Source organism: Equus caballus, chromosome 14, assembly GCF_041296265.1.
Source record: "Equus caballus isolate H_3958 breed thoroughbred chromosome 14, TB-T2T, whole genome shotgun sequence".
NCBI classification, from domain to species: Eukaryota; Metazoa; Chordata; class Mammalia; order Perissodactyla; family Equidae; genus Equus; species Equus caballus.
In genome coordinates this window covers 45,131,498-45,148,887 of record NC_091697.1, presented here as the reverse complement: position 1 = coordinate 45,148,887, position 17,390 = coordinate 45,131,498, and the positions used below count along the sequence as shown (strand labels likewise).

Here is a 17,390-nt window from a genome sequence, read left to right as displayed (position 1 = left end):
TTGCCATAACAGGATAATGGAACTAGAAGGGAGCAAAGTGGCAATGAGTTACGAAAATGAAGATAGATAGTAATTACCATAACAACATATTGTGGGGTTTAATACATATCTCAATAATAGATGTAATATATATAACAATAAGCCCACAAATAAGAGGAAAAGGGAAGGCAGGTATCTAGGAATGATACAGGCATAACTCACTTTGTTGCAGTTCTCTTTATTGCACTTTGCAGACACTGCGTTTTTTACAAATTGAAGGCGTGTGGCAGCCCTGTGTCAAACAAGTCTATCAGCACCATTCTCCCAATAGCATTTGCTCACTGTGTGTCTCTGTCACATTCTGGTAATTCTCACAATATTTCAAACTTTTTCATCATTATTATATTTCTTACGATGATCAGTGATCAGTGATCTCTGCTGTTACTGTCGTAATTGTTTTTGGGTGCCATGAGCTGCACCCATATAAGACAGCAAACTTAATCAATAAATATTGTGTGTTCTGACAGCTCTGTCAACTGATGGATCCCCTGTCTCTCTCTCTTTCCTTGGGCCTCCCCATATACTGAGACACAACAACATTGAAATTAGACCCATTAATGACCCTACAATGGCCTCTAGGTGTTCAAGTGAAAGGAAGAGTGCACGTCTCTCACTTTAAATCAAAGCTAGAAATGACTAATGTTAGGGAGGAAGGCATTTTGAAAGCTGAGATAGGCCAAAAGCTAGGCCTTTTGTGCCAAACAGTTAGCCAAGTTGTGAATGCAAAGGAAAAGTTCTTGAAGGAAATTAAAAGTGCCACTTCAGTGAACGTATGAATGATAAGAAAGCAAAACAGCCTTATTGCTGATATGGAGAAAGTTTTAGTGGTCTGGATAGAAGATTAAACCAGCCACAACATTCCTTTAACCCAAAACCTAACCCAGATGAAAGCTCTAACTCTCTTCAATTCTGTGAAGCCTGTGAGAGGTGAGGAAGCTGCAGAAGAAAAGTTTGAACCCAGCAGAGGTTGGTTCATGAGGTTTAAGGACAGAAGCCATCTCCATAACAGAAAAGTGCAGGTGAAGCAGCAAGTGCAACAAGTTACCCAGCAGGTCTAGCTAAGGTCATTAAAGACGGTGGCTATACTAAACAATGGATTTTCAGTGTAGATGAAACAGCCTTATATTGGAAGAAGATGCCATCCAGGACTTTCATAGCTAGAGAGGAGAAGTGACTGCCTGGCTTCAAAGCTTCAAAGGACAGGCTAACTCCCTTGTTAGGGGCTAATGCAGCTTGTGACTTGAAGTTGAAGCCAATGCTCATTTACCATTCTGACAATCCTAGGGCCTTAAGAATGATGCTAAAGCTACTGTGCCTGTGAACTATAAATGGAAGAACAAAGCCTGGATGACAGCACGTCTGTTTACAACATGACTTACTGAAGCCCACTGTTAAGACCTACTGCTCAGAAAAATGATTCCTTTCAAAATGTTACTGCTCGTTGACAATGAACCTGGTCACCCAAGAGCTCTTATGGAGATGTACAATGAGGTTAATGTTGTTTTCATGCCTAATAACAAGACATTTATTCTGCAACCTATGGATCAAGGAATAATTTTGACTTTCAAGTCTTTTTTTTTTTTTTTTTTTGAGGAAGATTAACCCTGAGCCAACATCCACCGCCGATCCTCCTCATTTTGCTGAGGAAGACTGGCCCTGAGCTAACATCTGTGCCCATCTTCCTCTGCTTTATATGTGGGACGCCTGCCACAGCATGGCTTGATAAGTGGTGCATAGGTCTGCACCTGGAATCTGAAGCAGTGCACCCCAGGCCACCAAAGCAGAGTGCATGAACTTAACTGCTGTGCCACCGGGCCAGCCCCTCAAGTCTCACTATTTAAGAAATACATTTTGTAAGGCTATAGCTGTCATAGATAGTAATTCCTCTGCTGGATCTGGCCAATGTCAATTGACAACCTTCTGGAAAGGATTCTAGATGCCATTAAGGACATTCATGATTCATGGGAAAAGGTCAAAATATCAACATTAACAGAAGTTTGGATGAAGTTGATCCCAGCCCTCATGGATGACTTTGAGGGTTCAAGACTTTGGTGGAGGAAGTAGCAGGAGATGTGATCGAACCAGCAAGAGAACTAGAATGAGAAGTGGAGCCTGAAGATGTGACTGAATTGCTGCTATCTCATGATAAAAGTATAACAGATGAGGAATTGCTTCACATGGATGAGCAAAACAAAGGTGGTTTCTTAAGATAGAATCTACTCCTGCTGAAGATGCTATGAAGACTGTTGAAATGATAACCAAAGGATTTAGAATGTCACATAAACTTAGCGGATAAGGCAGCAGCAGGTTTTGAGAGGATCGATTCCAATTTTGACAGAAGTTCTACAGTGCATAAAATGCTGTCAAACAGTATCACATGCTATGGAGAGATCATTTGTGAAAGGAAGAGGCAATCCATGCAGCAACGTCCATTATTGTCTTATTTTAAGAAGCTGCCACAGCCACCCCAAACTTCAGCAACCCCCACCCTGATCAGTCAACAGCCACACACATTGAGACCTGACCGTCCAGCAGCAGAATGAGTAGGATTCCCAGGACGCTCAGATGATGGTTAGCATTTTTTTTTTAGGAAGATTAGCCCTGAGCTAACATCTGCTGCCAATCCTAATCTGTTTGCTGAGGAAGACTGACCCTGAGCTAACATGCATGCCCATCTTCCTCTACTTTATATGTAGGATGCCTACCACAGCATGGCTTGCCAAGCGGTGCCACGTCCGCACCTGGGATCCGAAGCGGCAAATGCGGGGACACCAAAGTGGAACGTGTGAACTCAACCGCTGCACCACCGGGCCGGTTCCATGATGGTTAGCATTTTTTAGCAATAGTCTTTTTCAATTAAGGTATGTACATTGTTTTTTTAGGCATAATGCTATTGCACACAATATATTACAATATAGTGTAAACATACCTTTTATATGCACTGGAAAAGCAAAAATTTCATGTGACTCACTTTATTGCAATTTTTGCCTTATTGTGGTGGTCTGGAACCAAACCTGCACTATCTCCAAGATACACCTGTAATTATAAAAGTTATATTAGATTAATTACTATTAATTAATTTGAGTATTTGAAATCAACTCAGGATTAGCACATACAGCTAAAGCAAACAGAAGTGTGGATTCCAGGGTAAACGTTGAGGATATTTTCTCTAGCTTTATGGAAATACAGCAATTGTTTACTGTGTATATGATTACTAGATTAGGAGCAAAATAGTACCTACTGGTACACTGACATTATTTCCGTAAGTCAAAAGAGCAAATGTTTACTATTTTCCTCTCTCCTACGAGCCCTGAAAACACACGACAGTGACCAGAGGCGATGCCATTGGATGCACAGACTGGACTGTGTCTCCTGTTGCAGCCATATGGGGGCCTGTGTATTTGCTACAGTCAGTGTGTAAAATGTGGATGACAAAGAAATAGTCAGAAAAGACACAACTGAAAATAATATTCTTATTATGTTGCTATGAAATGCCATACATAAAAAAGATGATAAATAATTCATGTGTTTTTATTATAGGTCCATAACAAAACAAACATGCCGTTAAGCAGAAACCAAATGAAAAAATCAAACATTTTCATAACCTTTGTAGGCCTCCCTATCACATCTTCCCTCAAATTCCATCCACCTCCCATCTCAGAGGGAATCATTAAACTCGATTTTCTATGTATTATTCCCTTACTTTTCGTCATAATTTATCACATATGTAGTTATTCATAAAATTGTGTATTATTTAATTGTAGTTATTTTTGAAATTTATATTTTAAAATTTATAATTGTTTATCGAAATAAGGTAATTTTCAAATCTTTAACACATTAATATGGTGAATCATTGTTTATCTAATCTGAATTAATCATTGATTGCTAGTAAAAGAAACTGTTGTAATTTGGCAGCAGTTTTATACACAGCGCTATCTGCATGAAGAGCTTTTATTTAGGATTTTTGGATCTCTGTTTAACAGCGACATTGTCTCCCACTGTAAAAGGTGAAGAGTCAGAGGACAATATAATATCTTTATGGATAATCATTCTTTTTTTCTGACTAATATTAAGACCACCTTGTTGTATGTACTGATCTGTAGTTTTGTTACGATATGTGTAGGTGTGGATTATTAAATCTTTCCTACTTAGAATGGAATGGGATCCTTAAATGTATTCATAATAGTCAAGGAGTGAAAACAACCCAAACGTCCATCAGTTGAGGAATGGATGGATAAAAAACGTCGTATATCAATCAGTGGAATATTATTCAACAGTAAAAGAAATGGAGCACTTACACATGCTACAACATGAAGGAACCTTGAAAATACACAAAGTGAAAGAAGCCAGTAACAAAGACCATGTATTGAATGATTCTATTTATATGAAATGTCTAGAAAAGGCAAATCTATGGAGACAGAAATTACGTTAGTGGTTCACTGGAGTGGGAGGCGCAGGGAATGGTAATTAACAGTAAATGGGCATATGAGATCTCACTGTGCTGATAAAAAGGTTCTAACTGAATTATCGTGACTGTTTCACTACTTGGGAAATATAATTTTTAAAAAATGTTGACTTCTACATTTTTACTGTGTGAATTATGTAGCATATAAACTATGCCTCAATAAGTTTATTAATTAAGAAACATACACTGACAGTAGAAACTAAAATGATTTTTTTAAAATGAATTAATTTCCAGGTATCCCAAAGGTAACAGAGATGACCTAAATCTCTCTGGAATCATCTAAAAACTATACTAATTCACAAGAAGATCTAATAAAACCACATCAATCATTTGTACTCAGCATAACTAGAAGACTGAAAAAAATACGAACTTCACTTCTCCTGTATGTACAAAGATAATCACAGTAGGATTATTACTTGAACTTCCAGTGCAGGCAAGCTTCTTGCAAAGAGCAAGTTTGTGGGGGAGAGCAAGGGGTGGAAGAGAGGTCATAGAAGAAAAAAGAAAATCTACAAAAAACTGCAGAGAGAAGGGAACCTGGAACCAAAGATTGAGCTAAAACTTCCTGAAGGAGAGAAAGCCTATCATTCCTGCAAAGCACTGGAAAAGACCTGGTAGAAAAGGACATGTTTACATGGAAGAAAATTAAAAGTAACTGAGGCTCAAGTTTGAAGTCTCAGATAACGCATCACTTCTCAATGAAAAGAAAGTAAAAACTTGAGGAGAGTCAGGTGGACACAAGCATCCTTCAGAGACAGGAGAGTGAATAAAAAGAAGCAAATGGGGGATCTTTAGAATAATAACGCAAAAAAAACGAGAACCAAACAGTATCAGAGCATATAACACACGCGCGCATACACACATCACCTCCTAGAAGTAACCACATCTTGCTCTACTGACAGAAGAGGGCGCTCTTCCACTAGGAACACAATAAACAAACCTATATTAACAGCCAACTGTGTCCACAAAAACATACGGAAAAAAGTGGTCTTCCTCTATGTAAAACTTCTATAAGAAGAAAAGAGAATTGAGAATCAAATACCTGTAGCTGAAATGTCCTAGCCTCCAGTATACAAAACTATGAAGCAGAAGAAAACCGTAATGCAACACTCAAAACAAAATGAATTTAATAGCCTCCAGCAAACATTTGCGATGTTCAACTCCTTGAATCAAAAGTCAAAGTCTACAACAGAAATCGATTTTTTAAAGAAATATATGAAACAATTTTTGATTGAATTCAGGAAAAGAATATAAGTTAAAGCAAAAATATTTCAGAAACAAATACTAAATTGCAAGCTGCCCAGTGAAGAACAGATTTAAATAAATATTAAAGCTCTAGAAAAATCACACTGACAAGCAATATTGAGCCCTTCTTTAGCAATTATCAGTGACTGAGCTTTATCTGAATAAGAGATTATTGGGGAAAATTTGTCAAAGGACTGATTGTGAGCATTTAACATATTTATTTTTTACTTAGTACTAAAACACAGGTGGAGAAAATGTGAAAGTATAAAAATTGTATATATTCTGAAAAAGTAAAAAAGAGTAATTTATAAATGGAAGAAGGAAAAGATAGAGAAGAGAGTGTAGTGAATTCACTGATTGTGTATACAGAATAGGTGAGAAGGAAAAGATACCATGAAACATTGGCAAACCAAATACTAAAAAGATAAATTCTTTTTTAAAAAATGCAGAGAACTATGAGATTTGAAATGGTATAAATACAAGAGTATTTACCAGACAAAAATGAAATCTTTCTAATATTTACATGGCAGGCAAACACCATAATCAAATTACAATATAAAGTATAAATACAAGATATTTATAAAAATGCAAAGATATTCAATTTCATGCTTACTGAGAAAACTACAAATAAAAATCTTCACTCTCACATCCAAGATCAGAAGAAATTAAAAAGCCTTGACAGTACATTCTATTGGCAAGGCTGTGGAGACCAAGGCCCTCTCATAATTGTAAACGGGAATGCAAACTAGTACAACCCTTATGGAAGATACTTTTTGCCATATGATAAAATCATAGCAATAGCTTAAAAACATTACGTAAATTTTTATATTTTATCCTAGCATTCTCACAGCTAGAAATTTACTTGGAAAAGACATTGGTAGACTTCCACTTTCTGGTTCCACATGTAAGGAACTAAGGAGTCGCCATTCATCCTAACAACACCTAAAGAGCTGAAGACTGAATAATCAATAACTCTTTTTAGATCCATAAGGGGGGTGGGGAAACAGGGCAAATTGCTGCCCCAATACTGGGGAGACAGCCTGGTGACCACAGGGACTTGCACTTCTGGAGCAGACACTCACAAGCAGAAGCCAACACAGGAAACAGAGCCTGAGGAGGAACCTGACCTATAATTGATGAACTGAGGGAGCCTCCGTGTGGACAAGTCCAAAACTCCAGGGGACCCAGTCATAGGCAAGCCCCCACAATTTTGTGAGGTTCACCTCCAGGAGCTCCACCAAGTTCCCATAGTAAATACTGGAGAAAAATCTCCTCGTGCTTCCAGCAGGAAGATGAGAAAAGAAAACATTTAGAAATACACCAGAGCATTCTGTTCTTCTTAACAAGGCCTGCCCTCAGGAGAAACTAGTTAACCAGAGCCTAACCTAGGATATACTTAGAGCCTAACTGACCTGAGAGAAGGGAAATACCAACTCTCACCCACTCCAGCCATCCAGTCCCATGTAAGGGAGGAGGAAATACTGAGAAACACTGGTGAAGTTCACAGTCCAAAGGCATATGCTCACTTAAAGACTGAGACCTAATTATAGAACTGTAGAATGCAGCTCCTTCCTCCACATCTTACCATGACATTGCTAAAGGCCAGTTTACAGCAGTTTCTTTTACGTGGTACATCATATCAGGCTATCACAAAAACATTACAAGGCACACCGAAAGGCAGAAAAACACAATTTGAAGAGACAGAACAACCATCAGAACAAGATATGGCAGTCATGTTGGAATTATCAGTCCAGGAGTTTAAAACAAACATGATTAATATGCTAAGGACTCTAATGCAAGAACAGATGTCCAATGTAAGCAGAGAGATGGAAATTCAGAGACAGAACAAAAAATAAATGCTAGAGAAGAAATATTGTAACACAAGTGAGAAATGTCTTTGATGAACATATTAGTAGATTGCACATGGCTAAGGAAGGAATCTCTGAGATAGAGGGTGGATCAGTAAAAGCCTCAAAAAGTTAAATGTAAAGAGAAAAAAGACTAAAAAATAACAAAAGAAAATCAAGGACTGTAAGATAAATACAAAAGTTGTACCATATACACAGTGAGAATATCAAAAAGAGAAGAAAGAAAGAAAGGCACAGAAGAAATATTTGAAGCAAAAATGAATAAGAATTTTTCCATATTAATGCCAGACACTAAACCACAGATACAGAAAGCTCAGAGAACACCAAGCATATAAATACTATGTGTATATATATATATACCTAGGCATATTATTTTCAAATTATAGATCAATGAGAAAGAACAAAGTTCTAAAGTAAAAAAAAAACACCTTACATTACTTATAGAGGAACAAACATATGAATTACATCTGACCTCTCCTCAGAAACCAAACAATCAAAAGAGAGAGGAATGAAAGTGTTATAAGGAAAAGTCCACCAACCTAGAATTATGTATCCTGCAAAATTATCCTTAAAAATTAAAGGAGGAATAAAGACTTTCTCAGACAGAAATTGAGGGAATTTGTTGACATTAGACCTGCCTTGTGAGAAATGTCAAAAGAAGTTCTTTAGAGAGAAAGAAAATAATACTGATCAGAAGCTCAGATCTATATAAAGATCTATCTATCTATCTATCTATCTATGAATATAAATAATGCAGATCTATAAAGCTCAGATCTATATAATAAGCTCAGAACACTGAAGAAGGAATAAGCAAAGATAAAATAAAAAGTTTTATTGTTCTTATTCTTAATTGACCTAACAGATAACAGTTTGCTCAAAATAATAATACCAACAATATATTTGATTAGGTATGTTATGTAGTATATGTATATATCACATATATATGATATATACAAAGCACATAAATATATGCTTATGTATGCTTATATATAAGTGAAATGAATGACAGCAATGATACAAGAGGAGAAAGGAATTAGGATTATTTTGTTATTATGAAGTAATCACACTATCCGTGAATTAGTAGAGCGTTATTTGAAAATTGAATAGAGTCATCGTAAATATATATTGCAAACTCTAAGGCAACCAATAAAAAAAGTTAAAAAAGAAGCATAACTGTCATGCTAAGAAAAGAGAGAAATTGGAATCGTCTAAAGTGCTCAGTTATAACCACAAAAGGCAGAAAAATAGTGAAAGACAAAAAAAGAAATGAAGAACAAGGGCAATAAATAGAAGTGTAACAAATATGGTAGATATTAATGCAACTATGTCAATAGTCGCTTTGAATCACTATGAATAATCTTTAAATAATTAACGGTCTATTTAAATCAACTTTGAATAATCAATGGTCTAAATGCATCAATGAAAAAACAGAGGTTATCAGAGTACATAGAAAGCATGATCCAACCATGTGGTGTTTACAAGAAACTCACTCTAAATTAAAGCTGCATATAGGTTAAAAGTAAAAGGAAGGAGAAAAACAAACTGTGCTAAAACTAATCAAAAAAGGCAGAAGTAGCTATATTAATTTCACACAGAACATACTTCAATGCAAGGTAAGTTATCAGGGATGAAGAAGGACATTATATGATGATAAAGCGGTCAGTTCTCCATGAACACCTAACAACCCTTAATGTGTATGCACCTAACAAAGGAGTTTCAAACTACAGGAAGCAAAAACTAATAGAATTGCAATGAGAAACAGATGATTCCACTATCATAGTTGGAGACTTCAACACCCCTAAAAAGAAATGGACGTTTCCAGCAGGCTTAAAATCAGAATGGACATAGTTGAAGTCAACATCACCATCAACCAACTGGGTATAATGGAAATCGTCAGACTACTTCGTCCAACCACAGCAGAATACACATTCTTCCTAAGTTCACATGGAACATTCACCAAGATGCATCACAGACTGGGCCACAAAACACAACTTCACAAATTTAAAAGAATAAAAATCATACAATGTCTGTTCTCAGGCCACAGTAGAATTAAACTGGCAATCAATAACAGAAGGATAACCAGAAAATACTAAAATACAGGAGATTAAGTAAGATACTTCTAAATAATACATAAGTCAAAGAAAAATTCTCAAGAGAAATTTTTAAATATTTTTGAAGTAAGTAAAAATGATCATGCAACTTATCAAAATTTCTTAATGCAGGAAAAGCAGTGCTTAGAAGGAATGTTTTAGCTTTGAATGCACATATTGGAAAAGAAGAAGGATGTAAAATCAATCATCCAAGTTTCCACCTTGGGAAATGAGGAAAAGAAGAGCAACTTCCATCCAAGTGAGCAGAAGCAAAGAATTAATAAGAATTAGAAGAAATCAATGAAATTGAAAACAAGAAATCAAAGGAGAAAATCAATGAAATCAAAAGCTGGTTCTTTGAAAAGCATGATAAAATTGATAATCCTCTACCCAGGCTAACTAAGGAAAATGTGAGAGGGCACAAATTACTAATATGAGAAATGAAAGAAGAGACATCACTATAGATCCCATAGGTATTAGGATAATAAAAAAAAATTCCGTAAGCAACACAGTGCCCACAAATTTGGTAACCTAGATGAAATGGACCAATTCCTTGAAAGGCCCAGTATGCCAAAATTCACACAAAAAGAAATGGATGTTCTGAATAGGCCTATATCAATGAAAGGAAATTAATTAATAACTAATAACCTTCCAAAACAGATAACAGCAGGTCCAGATGTTTTCACTGGTGAATTCTACCAAACATTAAAAAAAGAAATTCTGCTGATTCTCTGCAATCTCTTTTAGGGGATAGGAGCAGAGAGAATACTTTCTAACTCATTTTATCAGATCTGCATTACCCTAACACTAAAAGCAGTAAAAAGTATCACAAGTAAAGAAAATTACAGACTAACATCTTTCATGAACATAGATGCAAAAACCCTCAACAAAATATTAGCAAATCGAATCCAGCAATGTTTACAAATAACTGTACTCCATGAGCAAGTGATATTTATCCCAGTTATGTAAGGCTGGTTCAATACTCAATAATCCATCACATGATCATATAAATAGATGCCGTAAAACCATTTGACAAAAGTCAAGACTCGTTCATGATAAGAACTCTCAGTAAGCTACGAATAGAGAGAAACTTCCTCAACTTGGTAAAGAATGCCTACAAAAACCGTACAGTTATCATCATATTTAACGGTGAGAACATCGGAGATTTCCCACTAATTGGGTACAAGTCAAGGATATCTTTCTCACCACTCCGTTTCAACATCACACTGGAATATCTAGCTAGTACAATAAAACAATAAAAGAAAATAAAAAATGTACAAATTGGGAAGGGAGAAATTGAACACTCTTTGTCTACAGATAACACGATTGTCTATATAGAAAATCCAAAAGAATTGACAAAACTAAAACTCCTGGAACAAATAGTGATTATAGAAAAGTTGTAGAATCCAAAGTTAATTTACAAAAGTCAATTGCTTTCCTATATAATATCAATAAACAAGTGAATTTTGAAATTAAAATCACAATACCATTTACATTAGCACCCACAAAAATTAAATACTTCAGTAAAAATCAAACAAAAGACATACAAAACCTGTGTGAGGGAAACTACAGAACTCTGATGAATGATATCAAAGAACTAAATCAATGGAGAGATATTCCACATTCATGAACAGGAAGAGTCAATATTGTCAATAGTCAATTCTTTCCAGCTTGACCTGTAGATTCAGTGCAATTGCAATTTAAATCCCAGTAAGTTATTTTGTGAATATTGATATTCTAAAGTTTATATGGAGATGCAAAAGACTGAGGATAGCCAACACAGTGTTGAAAGAGAAGAACAAAGTTGGAGGATTGATGTTTCTCAACTTCAAGACTTACTGTAACACTGCAGTAATCTAGACAGTGTGGTATTGTCAAAAGAATAAATTAATAGAACAGAATAGAGATCCCAGAAACAGACCCCCATAAATATAGTCAATTGATCTTTGACGAAGGAACAAAGGCAATACAATAAAGCGAAGATAGTCTTCTCAAGACATGGGGCTGGAACTGGATGTTCATATGCAAACAAATAAATGTAGACACAGAGCTCACATCTTTCACAAAAATTAACTCAAAATGCATCACAGACCTAAATATAAAATGCAAAACTATGAAACTCCTAGGAGATAACATATAGAAAACCTGGATAAATTTGGGTAGGGAGAATATTTTTTAGATACAACACCAAAGGCAAAATCCATGAAAGAAATAATGGATAAGCCAGACTTCATTAAAATTAAAAACTTCCACTCTGCAAAAGACTGTATACAGAGAATGAGAGGAAAAGCCACAGACTGGGAATCCAAAATGTATGAAGAATTCTTAAAATTCAACAATAAGAACGCAAACAGCCTGAATAAAAAATAGGCCAAAGACTTTAACAGCCACCTCACAAAAGATGTACAGAGAGCACATAAACATGAAAATGTGCTCTACTCATCTATCAACAACGAAATGAAAATTAAAATAATAATGAGATCCTACTACACTGCTATTAGAATGGACAAAATTCATAACACTGACAATATTGAATGCTGGCAAGGCTGTGGAGCGGCAGAAACTCTCTTTCATTGCTGGAGGGAATGCATAATGGTACAGCCACTTTGGAAGACAGTTTGGCAGGTTCTATCAAAACTAAACTCCCTTTTACCATACAATCCAGTCATTTTCCTCCTTGGTATTTACCCAAAGGAGTCAAAAACTTATGTCCATAAAACCTGCACACCGATGTGTATAGCAGTTGTATTTATAATTGCCAAACTTGGAAGTAACCAAAATGACCATCAGTAGATCAATGGATAAATAAACTTTGGTACATCCATACAATGCAGTATTATTCAGAACTAAAAAGAAATGAGCTACTAAGCCATGAAAAGGCATGGAGGAACCTTAAGTGTATGTTACTAAATGAAAGAAGCCAATCTGAAAAGGCTAAATACTGTATGATTCCAACTAGATGACATTCTGGAAAAGACAAAACTACAGAGACAGTAAAAAGATCAGTGGTTGTGGGGAGTAGGAGAGTGGAGCGATGAATAGGCGGAGCACAGAGGATTTTTAGGGCAGTAAAAATACATTGTATGATATCGTAATGATGGATATACATCATTACATACTTGTCCAAATTCAAAGAGTATACAAAACCAAGGAGGAAATGTAATGTAAACTATGGACTTCGGGTGATCATAATGTGTCAATGTGGTTTCATCAATTGTAATAAACATGCCACTCTAGTGGGATGTTGATAGGAGGAGGCTAGGCAGGTGTAGGGGCAGCGGATATATGGCAAATTTCTGTCTTTTCCCTCAATTTTGCTGCGAACCTAAAATTGCTCTAAAAATTTGCCTTTAAACTTTTAATAAAAATACATATGCACAAGGTTATTCTCTGTTGCATTACCTATAATTGCAAAGTGTTGGAAACATTTAAATGCTGAAATAGAAAAGGTTGAATTATCTCTTGTACTTCCACACAATAGAGTACTATACAGCTAGTAAAGGAGAAGTAATATCTGCATGAATAAGTGTGCTTCTGGAGTGCTGGAACTTCTATATTTTCTACTGGACAGGGATATTAGCCTAGGATTTTACTTTATAAGACATCATTTTTATTGAAAGCATTTATCCATATAACAATTCATTCTATAATAATTTACAAAAATTCAACATAATCAATTTCCTAATAAGTTAGAAGTAATTTATCAGTACCATAACATCAGAGAAGTGAGACAATAACTGTCCCCCCACAAAATAAAAGAGATTAATTTAGTGTGTCTTATGATATCTCCCCATTTATTGTGAGAAGGAGAAATTGTAATTCTTCATTTTAAAATTAATTGTTAAAAGCATAAGCATACTCCATTTTATGGGACATGATATCTGGATCTATTGGACAGGTAACCTGGTAAACAAGTACCTGAAGAAATGAGCAGAGGTGTAGCTGTAGCATCTGTGACTCCATGTGTCTGGAATGTGGTAACTAACAATAATAGGAACTGCTCCTACCACACTTAATGTGGGCCAGGCACTATTATGAACTTTACATATATTAATTATTTTAGTCCTTCCAGTCACTCCAAGAGGTAAATTTTATTATCTCCATTTTAAGGAGAAGAAAACTGAGACACTGAGAGGTCACTTAATGTTGGGGAAATATAATTAAGACAAAATATGCTGGAAACCTAGAAAAAAAACTCTCCACAAAGGTAAAACAGAAAGAAAGTCTTATTATTGAATAAGGATTAAACCAGAATGTAGCATGCCTCACAGGTAATCTGCTAGGACAGAAAGAAATCCCACACTTTTATATAGCCAAGCAGATACAGCCATCACATATATGATCTCAAGATAAACAATAACTAGTCCTCAAGTAAGAGGACTTGACAGCACTGTTTGTGACACATGATTCATCCTAAGTTTGCCTGGTAATTGGAGTGACCCTCTGTGTTAGCCACTTGGCTGTATCCAAAGCGAAAATACACTTTTCATATCGTTACGACAGGAGACAGTTTTGTAGTGAGCCAGGCACCTGTCAAAGTTAGGCTCCTTCTCCTCCACAGGAATGGGGAAATAGGCACCCAACTTCCCTCATGATTACATTTCAAAGAGATAGTTCCCCGGTCCTTAAGAAAGATATCCTTGGGTCTTAAGGCTGGCAAAAGGCTTATTTAACTTTTAAAAAGATTTGCCTGCATCTCAAAGGGAGAGAGAAATGAAAAATGACAAGTTTTCTAAAATAAACGCTCTCTTAGGAGAAAAAAGAAGTCTCTCCTTTTTGTCACTATGAAGGATTCAAATTTATTTTTTCATTTTTAATTTGTATTTGTGCATACAGTCTTCTCCCTTTGTTATTATCAAGTAGTAACACTACAATTTCTGTATCATCTTCAGGTTGTTTCCACCTTTCTCTGGGAAAGTTGCAACCCTCTAAATAACCAGCAAGTCCGTGGTAAAATATAAGGCAATGAAATTAACAGAATTACCACAGAATGAATTTTAAAATTTAGTGTAATGTTTGCTTTGAGGGGAAGGAAACTTTAAATGTATTATATCAACGATGATTGGTTAAATCAGATTCTTGATTAGCAACACAAAAATTTTTCTTAGTCTTATGTTATTTTTACAAATTGTTGAGATGTCTTCATTTTTTTCCATTTTCAAGTGATTATTTAAGTACAATAGTCCTCCCTTATCCAAGGGGGATACATTCCAAGACCCTCAGTGGATGCCTGAAACCACGGACACAGTACTGAACCCTATATATACTATGTTTTTTCCTATACATACACACCTATGATAAAGTTTAATTTATAAGTTAGACACTGTAAAAGATTAACAATAATCTTTTAATAAAGTGTAATAATCTAAAAATCTAAATTATAATAAAGTATAAAAGATCTTATAACAAAGTATAATAATCTAGTAATAAAGTTGGCTTTGGGGCCATTGTTAAGTAAAATAACAGTTACTTGAGCATAAGCACTGAGATATCACTACGGTCGATCTGACAACAGAGTTGGCTACTAAGTAACTAACAGGCAGGTAGCCTATACAGTGTGAATACGTTGGACAAAGGGATGATTCACGTCCTAGGTGGGCTGGAGCAGGATGGTGAGAGATTTCGTCATGCTACTCAGAATGGCATGCAACTTAAAACTTGTGAATCGTGTATTTCTGGAATTTTTCATTTAATATTTTCAGACAGTGGTTGACTGCCAGTAACTGAAACTGTGGAAAGCAAAACCACGGATAAGGGGAGACTATTGCATTATTTTTAAGTCTTTATGAAGTCTTACTCAATCCAAGCCTAAAGAGTAGCTTGACTCCGGAGCTTGCTAGTCTGAATTTTTAGCTAAGAGTGTTTTTTTGCAATATCTAAAAATAGAGTCTTGTGAATTTCAGTCAATCATATTTACATGATAATTTTGGCCCTTCAGGAATTGTTCCACCATTCTAAATGATTTTTCCCATGTGTTAAACATAAAGACACTCATGGCCATTATCTGGTATCAAAGTCTTATTTTGAAGTATGCATTAAAGGGTATGTATTGAAAATCCAGTATTTAATGTACATGGCCCCAACTGATTTCACTCTTAAGGATAAACCCACCCAATGGGCTTGCATAGATCTAAACTGAGTTATATGATTATAATAGTTAATAAATATCCATGAAGAAAGCCATCTGCCTTTGTTTACCTGTGTATACTGGAACTGGAGAGAATTTGCATCCCTGTCTTCTGCAGTCTTTATCTGTAATGTCAGCTATTAATTAGATGTTTCTCTTTTCTATGCCATTCTTGTCTCTCTCAGTATACGTACATAATTATTTCCTTAAATATTAATGAAGAATTCTGTAATTCTGAACTGTTATCTTAGAGCTGTTTTATAACTAATTTCAGCTGAATTATACAAGTGAGTGCCTCTGAAAGCTTTGTGGGGTTTTTCCTCCCCCAGCATTAAACAATTTCAAGTAGCACAATTCCAAATTTTAACAAATAGTATGTTGTTTTCTAATAAAATGTGATTCTTAGAGTAATTGAAATAATGTTACTGTGAATAGGACAGCAACACGGTCCAAGAGAATAGTAATGAGTTTGCTAGAATACTTCCTTTCCATTGTATTCTGTACCGAATTTTAAGTTTTAAGACCTTTTTTTTGGAACCACAGTTGAGTCCTCCTCAGAAGTTGGGGTCCCATGGGAAGCGCAAATCCAGCTGGATTTTGTTTTCACTTTGATAGCCACGTGGATGATCAGCAGCGCTTGAAAGGTCTCTCCCAGTGTGATGACAGCCCAGCTTCCCTGGAGAATACCTTTATGTAGGCAAAGTCTCCCAGTTAATAGGGGCGGTAGACTTCCTCAGACAGGTAGGTGCTTTCAGGACCTTGTGACGTTAAGTCTCAGGGTTTCTAGGGAAGAGAAAAGCCCTTTGAAATATTGCTCATGATTATGACAGAAATCAGTTACATCAGATAGACGACATGGTCTCAGACCCAAATTCATAGGCCTTCCCAGCGAAAGTTCAAAGGGAGAGATTCTCTGCTTTCCTTGTGGGGGTCACTCTAATGAAGAAGAGCAAGTGGGAAAGCTCCTGACCATCTCCACATAGTAGCTTGCAGCATCTTAGCCAATGAAGTTTTTCAGAGTTTAATTTATTAGCTGTATTTTCCAAAGTACTGAGACTTATAGAGATCTGCAAACATACGCATAATTCCTGTATGACAGTAGAAATAAAATGACTTCCTCTGTCTGATTTAATATGCTCTGGTGTCCGAAAAGTAGGAATGGTGTTTATCAAGAGAGGCTTTGCCACTACCTGAGCGCTAGCTTTTAAAGAAAGACCTCAGTCTATCCAGACCTCATACACACCATAACCAGACAAAATCTTTCACCTTTCACAGGTATTCATTCTATGAAACCCAACTGCCACCAGGTTCCTGGTAAAGTTGGTTGGAGAGAAATTTCTGGGTTTACTTTGGGAGTGGCTTGTAAAGAATCTGCTGACAAATAGCACATCTCTTTAACGTTTTGAATAATTTCATCTTTTGTCAAGCATAGTAAGAGTCTAGTGCCTTTAAAATTCTCTTTTACTCAGATAATTTGTTGATGACACAACAACGTTAACTGGGCAAACAGAGACTATGGTATAGGAATTATTTTGTTAGGTAATTCCCAAGTCAAG

At 35.9% G+C, this 17,390-nt stretch overlaps 1 protein-coding gene across 16 annotated transcripts in view; it reads right to left on the bottom strand.

Moving 5' to 3' along the window:
* The window catches only part of LOC106781590 (sperm-associated acrosin inhibitor), a 55,937-nt gene that overhangs the window by 24,686 nt on the left and 13,861 nt on the right, over positions 1 to 17,390 (bottom strand). For 9 of the 16 annotated variants that reach the window (XM_070233060.1, XM_070233061.1, XM_070233056.1 and 6 more), the window contains one exon: positions 16,359 to 16,617. In XM_070233060.1, coding sequence (XP_070089161.1) covers positions 16,359 to 16,407 — 49 coding nt within the window. In that variant the 5' untranslated portion in view covers positions 16,408 to 16,617. Of the gene's footprint in view, positions 1 to 2,968; positions 3,076 to 16,358; positions 16,618 to 17,390 lie in introns of all 16 variants that reach the window. The other 7 variants (XM_070233062.1, XM_070233065.1, XM_070233069.1 and 4 more) reach the window with 2 other exon arrangements.